The sequence below is a fragment of the Hyperoodon ampullatus genome (genome assembly GCF_949752795.1).
Source record: "Hyperoodon ampullatus genome assembly, chromosome: 16".
Lineage (NCBI taxonomy): Eukaryota > Metazoa > Chordata > Mammalia > Artiodactyla > Ziphiidae > Hyperoodon > Hyperoodon ampullatus.
The window spans coordinates 22,596,876-22,607,120 of record NC_136929.1 but is presented as its reverse complement, the minus strand read 5'-3'; the positions used below and the strand labels follow the sequence as shown (position 1 = coordinate 22,607,120).

The 10,245-nt window shown below is 41.6% G+C and overlaps 1 protein-coding gene across 1 annotated transcript; it reads right to left on the bottom strand.

Annotated features, from left to right (window-relative positions):
• Positions 1–536: 536 nt before the first annotated feature.
• SLITRK1 (SLIT and NTRK like family member 1) lies at positions 537–2,627 on the bottom strand (the record flags this gene model as incomplete). The annotated part of the gene is made up of 1 exon (XM_079722120.1): positions 537–2,627. The coding sequence occupies one exon, from the start codon at positions 2,625–2,627 to the stop codon at positions 537–539; it is 2,091 nt and encodes a 696-aa protein (XP_079578246.1).
• Between the last annotated feature and the right edge of the window lie 7,618 nt (positions 2,628–10,245).

The window sequence follows — 10,245 nt, the reverse complement described above, 5'->3', positions numbered from 1 at the left end:
GAGCCATGCAGCACTTCTTGTTTTCTGCCAGAAGTCAGAGTTAACTTATTTACAATACATTCATGCCTTCGTGCAACTGCCCGTCCCTGCGTAGCCAACAGGGAGCCATCGCGCCCCCCCTCCTCACGGGCTAATCCACAGGGGAAAAAATAGATACCTATCTCTCTATATAGATGTGGGTATATGTATATATGTGTGGGACCACGGTACCGGCCCCTCTCCCGAGGGGAAGGGCACTGTCTGGTCTCCGAGCAGGGCCCCTGCCGGGGCTTTGTCAAAAGGGCCTGCAGCAAAGAGCGATTTGGCAGGCTCTCCCAGCTCGCCACAGTCTGCTCTTTGTTTCCAGAGGGAGCTAAGGGGTCAGACCCTCTCAGTTGAGCGAGTTCATAGTTATTTATTTATTATGTCCATCAAGCCTTGGGGCGCGCTGGACCTGGGTCTGGGCTCCCCTGACACCACCCGGGGATGCCGGCGGAGTGGGGGGGAGGGTGGAGGCATCTCCATCCCCCCTCCTCTGCTTTAGCCGGGTTGGGGGTCTAGTCTGAGAGTGAGTGGGAGCCACAGTCATACACCCTGTGGGCCCCATCTGCGTTGTAAGGCCCATTGTGCCAGTAGGAAGAGTCACAGACTGTCTGCAGGGAATTAATTTCGGACGCCGAGGAGTTGGCGTCCCTTCTCTTGGATCGCTTTCGATTCCTCAGGATAAACACGAGCATGCCCACCACAGTGAAGGCGGAGGTGACAAACACCAGCAGCAGTCCCGGGACCAACACGGAGATGGACACCCTGCTGGTGTCTAAGTAGGAGTTGGAGCGTGTCCCGGTCTCCGCCAACCCAGTGCTGTTTTTACTGTGCGAAGTTAACGTGGGCGAGATCCTCGCGTACAGCTGGGGGCAGATCTCGTCATTGGAAAGGAGCATGAAATCCTTCCTAAAGAAGTTCACTGGCGTCTCGCACTTGAGGTCGCTCATCAGCACTTCGGAACCCAGGCGTTCTGCCCACTGCTTGAAAGGCACGATGGTGCACGAGCACTCCCAAGGGTTTCCGTGCAGGTCTATCTGGATGATGGCGGTTAACTGGTCCAGCACCCCTGCCACCGGAAGGTACATGAAGTAATTGTTGTGCAGGCTGAGTTTAGAGAGTGAGACCCCGGCAAACACGTCCACGGGCAGGGACCTCAGCAAGTTGTTGTTGAGAATGAGGATCCTCAGCTTGGGCATGGCATTGAAGGTGCCAGGAAGGATGAGCTGGATGGCGTTGTACTCCACGTTCAGGTACTCAAGGTTTTGCAGCCCGGCGAATTTCTCCCGGGACAGTGTGTCAAGGTAGTTACTATCCATATACAACCACCTGAGGTCCAAAAGATTCTTAAAAGTGTTGTTCTCTACGGTGGCAATGTTATTGTTGCCCAGATCCAACAGAATGAGATTCTTGTAATCCACAAAGTGCGATTTTCGGATGCTATGGATCTTGTTATCTCGCAGGAAAAGCTCCTGCACGTTGGAAAGCCTGGGCTTCAAATCAGCCAAGCTGCTCACGTTCCGATTGTTGCAGTTCATCTTTAAACCCGACCCTGGGATGTGGTCGCAGCTGCAGCCCCCAGGGCAGGGCAAGCCGTTGGCTGGGGGTTTGTTTCTGCCGCTGCCGGTAGCTATCGCTGCCGTGGGTCTGATTTTGATCTGCCAGTTGCCTGGGATCTTTGTACCTCCGTTTGGAGCCGACCCTGGGGTGGCATGATCTTCTTGCCCATTTGTCTTGAAAGGAGTTGGCAGGGGGCCAGGAGCCAAGGTCTCTTCTTGGGCAGGGGGAGCCGGGAGACTAGAATCCACTCTGTTTTTCAAGGGACACAAGTCCTGTTCAGTGGTTTCATTGAGGTCTTTGCCCTGCAGTCTGGTGGGGGCTTCGCAGACTACTCGGCCGATCAGGGCACTTTTGGGAATGTTTTCGAGCCATTCTTTCAGGGAGAGCAGATCACAAGTGCAGTCCCATGGGTTATCCTCTAGCAGGATCTCGGCAATGCCAGGGATTTGCTCCAAGACCTCCTCGTAGGGCAGCGTTTTCAGCCTGTTTCCCCGGAGGTCGAGGTGAGTGATGGGCACATATTGGAACACATTGGCAGGTAGGGTGCTGATGAGATTGTCGTTTAAAATGAGTACCTCCAGCTTGTTCAAGTCCTGGAAGGCCCCCGGGTCTATATCCCGTAATAAATTAAAATCAGCCTGGAGGTATTCCAGATCGTCCAGCCCCAGGAAAGTCTGCTTTCGGAAAGATTTGATCTTGTTGTTATTGATGTGCAGCCTTTTCACCAGCTGCAGCCCCAGAAAAGCCCCAGGAACGATTTCATGCAAGCCATTATTTTCCATGTGCAAACTAACCGCATTATAAAAGTTAGCGAACTCATTAGGGAAAAGTCGAGTGAGGGAATTGCCATGCAGAAAGAGATGGTAAAACTGGGAAGTCGGGGCGGTGAAACGCTGAAGACTTGTAAAGCCCTTTTTTTCACAGTCTACGTGTAGGTCCCCTTCTATCTCATTGCAGGAACAGATCTTCTCTTTGCAAACGTCCCCTGTAACGTTTCCAGCGGCAAAACAAAGAGACGTCTCCAGCAACAGAATCCAAAGCAGCATTTTTAAAGCGAGCAATTCATCCCCGATCTCATCACAAAGTAACAGCGACCATCCTGCTCTCCACAGACACAATTCAAGTTCATTTAGTGCTCCAATGTCCGAACCCAGGGAAGGAGAAGAAAAGGGTTTGGGGGGGTGGGGGTGGATTCCTTCCTCCCTAACCCCCCCGCACTGCAACAACCCAGGCGCCAGTCAATAATTATATCTACAAACTATCCAGGCACGTAGTGCAAGGCAAGCAGAAAAAAAAAAAAAAAAGTAGAAAAAATAACCCCACTCCCCCTCAACCCTTTAAAAATAACGAAAAAGAAGTTAAATATATACATATAAATGAAAAATACACCCTTACAGAATCTCGTCTAGTGTTCCTCACTAACCAGAAAGGGAAAAATGCTAGTAATTAGAAGCAAGTGCATGTTAGAGAAACAAGCAGAGGGTTTGCAGCGTAGTACAGACACACTGCCTGTGCATGGCTGTGCATCGGACTGACCTTGCCTCTGATACAAAGCAGGGTTTTCGGCGGCTTCTGTTGAGGCTGCTGATGGAGTTCTTGCTGTGGCTGCGGGTTGCCCAGGAGTCCCCCCGAGGAGCTGTCCAGCCCCCTCCCGGTGCTGAAATCACGCCCGACCGGAGGACTCACGCTGCCGAGCCAATGGCGCTGGAAAATTTCCGCAATCGCTGCGTTTTGTGGCTGTCCATCGTTTCCCTTTCCTCCTCTTCGCTCCTCTTCAGCCTTTTTTTTCTGGTCTCCGGCTCTCGGTTACTAGCTCTTCTTTTCTTGTTCTCCTTCTCTTTCTTCTGCTCTTTCGGATACGTGGAGGGGGCGGAGCGGGGGGGCGAGTTGTCTGAGGGAGGGAGGGAGCGTGAGAATGGGGAGGGGGGAAGAAGAGAGTTGCTAAGAAGCTCTGCTCGTTCCAGCCTGGTGCACTCTGAAAGATCTGACACCCTCTGCTGATCTGCAGTAGCAAAAATCCATCTGGTGAGGGAATGCTGAAGGAAAAAAAAAGTCAATCCACGTACAGGGCAAGCGTTAAGAATGTGGGCATTAAAGGCTGTCGATCCACATAGACGTTTATCTTCAAAGGATTCTTTAATTCTTTTTGCGTGCTGGAGACTTTACCCTTTCCTTTCCTTAACGACCTCACAGCACCCACTAGCTCCAGCGTTTGGAAGGAGTGCTTTTAGAACATTTGTTTCCCGATGGCTTGAATAAAATTAGTGTCAGGGTGTCAAGCGAACAGCAATTTGAGGTAATTATACTGCACGCCATTTTCATCGATGCTTTAAATGGATTTCTTCTGTCTCTGCAGTACAATGTTTTATGCTATTTGATGTCTTCGAAACCGTTTTTTTTTTTTTTCCTTTTTAACATGTTTGAAAGTAGCTATTTGGAACATATATGCATATCATATATATTTTATACAATACAGTTGGGTATGAATTTTTTTTGCTGCTAGGTATGTAATTTAGGTAAATACTTTTTAAAACTTGGTATAGAATTTTAGTCAATTTGGTCATTGAGAGTTAGGTTTCTCTGATGATATTTCTTGACTGTTACTTAAGTCTGCAGGGTGAAGACATAGTGCACGCTTTCGTCTTTGATTCCAGACCCGAAATCCTTCACTGGGAACCGGAAAAGGAGGGAGGGGGCAGGGAAAAATCCCAGTATGATTCGTGAGTGCTCTTAAAAACCCACTGGCAGACTACTGTGTGCACACCACACACACACGCACGCACACAGGCTTACCCTCACACTCTTATACACACGAAGTTTCTGCATCCGTTTGGACGAATTTAAAATGCATACAAGTAAATAACCGGTTGCATTTTGCTACGGGGAGATAGAAATCTCCAGTCCCTAAGGCTATGTGCGAACCTTTTCTACAAGTAGTGGCCAGTTTCTCTTTGCCGGCTCAATGGTGCTGCCAGGGCACAGTGCTCAGGCTTTTCCCAGGAGAGTAATTGCTGGGTTCTTCAAACTTAGATGGAGCTTATAAAAACCAAGTTCTAACATCTGGGACGGGAGAGAATGTGACAGTGCAGCTTCTCTGGAAGGCTGTTTTGCTGACTTAGAGTCAACACCTTTTCCATCAAAACTTCTAAAAACTGTGTGCATTATTTTAGTGTTTGGAATTTACAGGACTTAAAAAAAATGTTGTTTGGTCCTTACTTCAGTCTAAGCAGAGGTCTTATGTTCTCATCATTTTCCCTTTTAATTAGGTCTTACACAAGTTGGACAGATGTTACAAGCCTGATAATAAGCTGAATAAAAGATCAAATATTCAAGGATTGTGTATTTGGAAAAGGTTAAAGAGTGAAAGATTTAGGGGGAGGAATGGTGTTGGGAAAATTCAGGGAAATGTAGAGATTTCTTATTCCAGGTCCAGAACTGGAGAGGGGCAGGTTTCTTATCTATATATAATATTTTCATATAATCAAATGTTGTGTTGTCATCTTCTGGTGAAATTCAGTGGAGGGTCGTGGATGAGGGTTCAGCTCAGAATGGGGTGTGTGCGCACGCGTGCGTGTGTGTGTGTGTGTGTGAGAAAGAGAGAGAGACAGACAGACAGAGAGAGACAGAGAGAAAGACATTGAAAGGTCTTTTTCAGACAACCTATTACACTTTAAAAAACAATCCTGTTCTTATTTAATTTAACCTATTACCACATGCAGGAAGAGGGAAGAGAGCTTAATCCATTTGAAACCATTTCACGAAAATAATGCTATGTAGTTGACAACTGCCGATGTGGAGGAGGAGTTAAACTAGGGGGAAGGATATTTCTGTTTCTTTGTAATAGGACTCAGATCTGAAACTTCTTGGCCCCAGAAACCACACTGAGAGAGGAGGGCAGACTCATGCAGTGTCTGTGGCAAGACTGAGGGAGAGACAGAAAAATGCTGGCTGTTTAAGAAGAAAAATATTGATGGTAATCATCTAAAATCACACCTTTAAGCTTAATTGGTTACTTCTTTATTCAACTTGATGAATAAATACTTTTGTGAAGAGACTCAAAGAATGTATTGAAGCTGACTTTTTTTTTTTTTTTTTTTTGCGGTACGCGGGCCTCTCACTGTTGTGGTCTCTCCCGTTGCGGAGCACAGGCTCCGGACGCACAGGGTCAGCGGCCATGGCTCACGGGCCCAGCCGCTCTGCGGCATGTGGGATCCTCCCGGACCGGGGCACGAACCCGTGTCCCCTGCATCGGCAGGCGGACTCTCAACCACTGCGCCACCAGGGAAGCCCTGAAGCTGACTTTAAATTAACAGAATTGGGGTAACAAGCAATTGATATTAAGATTTCATCCCCCCCACCCATTAAATGCTGTATCTTTCTCTCCTGATTGCTTCTTTCCTCTCAAAGCACCAATCACATTAGAAAATTTATGGATAGGATTTTCCTATTTCAATATGTTACAAATTTTTTTCTACCACCCTCAAATAGTTTATTATCACTGCACTGTAAGAAAAGGACGTGGTATTGCCCAGATGAACAGCCAAACCTCAGAAGAAAATATTAAGATTGTATCACCTCTATGAAAATATCCACTACCAATTTGTAAGCAAAAAATTGTCACACACGTATAGTTCTATGGAAGATGCACCCTTGTTAATGAGTTAACAAAAGTCTTCTTAAAGTAATTATTTTCATAATAAGTACATTTCAGAGGAATAAAGCAGCTTAGAAAAGTATACCCACCCCTCCAAAGGCTAACTCTTCAAGTACAGCAGTACATTCCTGGTGGGAAGTAAAAAAAAAAATATGGGAATGTGTATGTGACCTAAACATTTCTAACGCCTTAGGGGAATATTTCTTAGGCATGAACTTTTCTTAAAAGCGTTCTACTATATCTATTTGAGGTCAAGTGAACTACTTCAATTGCTTTGCCTCTTATAACAGATGATCTCAGGAGCCAGAGATAAAGGACCCTCCAGATGATGATGAGAATTGATAATATTTGCTCGGGGCTGTTGTTTCATTTTTATGCTGTGGCCAGAGTATTTCAATTGCATCATTAAATGTTCATTTTTTCTTATTCTTCCTCAAACAGGTTCATCTCTCAAGTGACACAAGTAACATGTAAATATCACAAAGTCATTAAGATTAAGAAAGAGGTCATCAGTTAATAATCTACTTTTTTGCAAATGACAAAGTTTCCAGATATTTCCATATGTTCCCTGCATATTTAAGATGAAAAAGTAGAATTTATAGAAAATTTTTATATCTTTTTATTCTTCAGTATTTAATACTCACAATAATTTTTAAAGTATTCAATTTTGATTTTTAATTATAAAAGTAATATATTTTTAAGAAATACAAAATTATATATAAGAAGTTCATCTTCAGTCTTTCCTCATCCACACTACTTTTTATTCCAGAGAGAAATACTGATAACTTGTTGGTGTATAGTGATACAATTATCCTATTTTATAAATATGGAAACTGAAATTGAGGAATATTGTGTTATACACCAAGATTAAATAATATGTGTTGACTTTTCGAAAGATAGCAGAGGTATAACCTCATGAGCCAAACTTTTACTCTCAGTCCTAAATCCCTATTTATTCTAAATATGCAAGGCTGTTACCTTGATTAAGCTCTGCCTGGATCAGTTTCCTTACTAGTAAATTAAATCATTGGAGTTTGTGGAATTTTTGTTCTCTTCAAATTCTTTTTTTCCAAATCCAACACTTTAAAAAAATAATTTCACAAAAGCTCTAGTGTATTGACTCCTTACACTTTTCACATTTGGATTTAGGATAATTTGTTCATGTATTTGCATATTCACTAGGGCTTGAAGCCAAGAGTAAATGTAACAGCCACTGTAGAATAGAATTCACTAGTTCTGAGTTTAATCTACTACTATGCTTTCCTATGTTTCATAAGATAAAGGAGTTGTTGGAATTCTTCCTTCTGATAACAACTGTAAACTGAGACAAGAACATGAATCAATTATACCTGTAAACTAATATTTTGAATGTATGATTTCCCCCATTTTCTTTTTGTAGATTGCAAATAACATTCTAGGAATGCAGTGCCAAGAAAATTATCACATTAGATGACTTCTAAAAGGCAAAACAATAAAATAAAAAATATATATTTCTTATTTTTAATCTTCCAACTTCTTTTTTAAAAAATTTTTATTGGAGTATAGTTGATTTACAATGTTGTGTTAGGTTCAGGTGTACAGCAAAGTGCATCAGTTATACATATACATATATCCACTCTTTTTTTTTTAGATTACTTTCCTCTATAGGCCATTACAGAGTATTCAGTAGAGTTTCCTGTGCTATACAGCAGGTTCTTATTAGTTATCTGTTTTACATATAGTAGTGTGTATATGTCAATCCCAATCTCCCAATTTATCCCTCCCCTGCCTTTTCCCCTGGTAACCATAAATTTGTTTTCTACATCTGTGACTCTACTTCTGTTTTGTAAATAAGTTCATTTGTACCCTCTTTTTTATATTCCACATATAAGCGATATCATATGATCTGTGTCTTTCTGTGTCTGACTTACTTCAATCAGTATTACAATCTCTAGGTCCATCCATATTGCTACAAATGGCATTATTTTGTAAAAATATTTCTTTTATAGTAAGTTGATTTTCAGAATGTACCTGCTTTTATTTATCATCAAATAAACAGCAAACTCAGTAGAACATATCAAAATACCTTTCCCGCTTTTACTTTGTGTCCTGAAGTATCATTTTCGCATGTTCATATCGCTTTAAATTCATACTACTTTGTGTCTTAAGTTTAACCATCTTGGAGTGGAACCTATTTTCTCATTAAGTCCATTTGTCTAATAAAACTCATATGAGTCACTGTTTTGGACCTATTGAGAAGAACATTGATCAAAACTATAAATTTATATGTAAGAAAATCTTAATTTATTCCTTTTACTATACTACACTATACTATACTGAAATAAGGACATATACTTGTACAGTTGTTTATTATATTAATTGGCATTTAAGTATATGCTGTTAAGAACTTATTCTACTCTTTAAAAAATATCCTACAGGGCTTCCCTGGTGGCACAGTGGTTGAGAATCCGCCTGCCGATGCAGGAGACACGGGTTCGTGCCCTGGTCCGGGAAGATCCCACATGCCGTGGAGCGGCTGGGCCCGTGAGCCATGGCTGCGGAGCCTGTGCTCCACAACGGGAGAGACCACAATAGTGAGAGGCCCGTGTACCACACACACAAAAAAAAATCCTACAAGACCATGAAGATAATCACATACAGAAAAAGAGCTCTGTTTTTCTTTCCTACAAAGTATGTATTATAATTTTTAAAATAAAGAAATACATATTACTTGTTTAGGTTTTGGAAAATATTGAGAGCAACAAGAACAAAATTAAAATCACAGAGTTGCAACACTCAGAAATTCATCTGTGAACATACAACCATGTATTTTGTAATACACTTTTTGCACTTAACACTTATTTGTGAAAATGCTCAATGTTAATAAACACCCATTACTATATTATGTTAGGGGCTGAATTCCTTTGCATGACATAAAATAATCATTGAACTAATTCCACATTGTTGGAGATTTAGTTCTTTCTAAAAATTTTGCTCTCACAATGCTGCAAAGAACAAGGTTGTACATAAGTGACTGTAAACATCATTATTTATCTTCTTATTACAGATCCCTAGCAGTTGAATTCCCAGGTCAAAGTGTAGGAAAAATGGGATACAAATTGACAAACTGCCTACACAAAATTTTTGCCAATTTATACTCCATGAGCAGTAGATGAAATGTGCCATTCCCCTAAATCCTTACCAACAGTATTTATTATCATTTAAAATATTTCCCACTAGTTCAGTACTTTTAAAGTGAAGCCAATGCTGACCTTATTACTTGAGCAAATTCATTTCAATTTCTAATTATTTATTGAGTACATTGTTTGCCTTCTTCATTCCTATTCAACTTTTAAGATATAATTTTTACTTAACATCACTTCTGTGAGTCCTTTCCATACCAAGCCACCTATGCATCTCAATCCCTTTCACCTTAATACCATCAATAGAATAACTACTAAATTGTGTTTTTTAAAAATTATTTGTTTGAAGCATTGATTTCTCACTAGAGTGTAACATTCTTGAGGGAAGAGATCAAATCCTTTTATCTTTTTATATCTGTCACTTAGCAGAGTACTGGGCCCGTTATGTGGTGTGACATACATAGGCCAACAGTGAAATAAGGTGATAGGTGAGTTAGTGATAAATTGAGTGGGGGCAGATCACAGGAGTTAGAAAGCTCAGAGACAGGATTAATTCACAAACTAGAAACTTGGGAAAGAGACACAATCTATGTAGACTTTTAAGTTCCACGTTTTCTACACATTATGTGCACTTGATATATTTTCTCCTGTGTTATCATTCATATATTTATAAAATTATTTTTCTTCTCCAAAAAATGAGTTTCTAACCTACCTTTTGTATATCCCTTAAGAGTTATACAGTACCATGCACCTGGTTAACAACCAATAAATGTGTGATGATGCTAATGATAGGGATGAATTGTTACTTTTGCAAGAGGAAGTAGATTGTGAAATTAACTGTTGTGAATATAAAAGATTTGAAAATCAGAAAATCTAAAGACCCGGTGA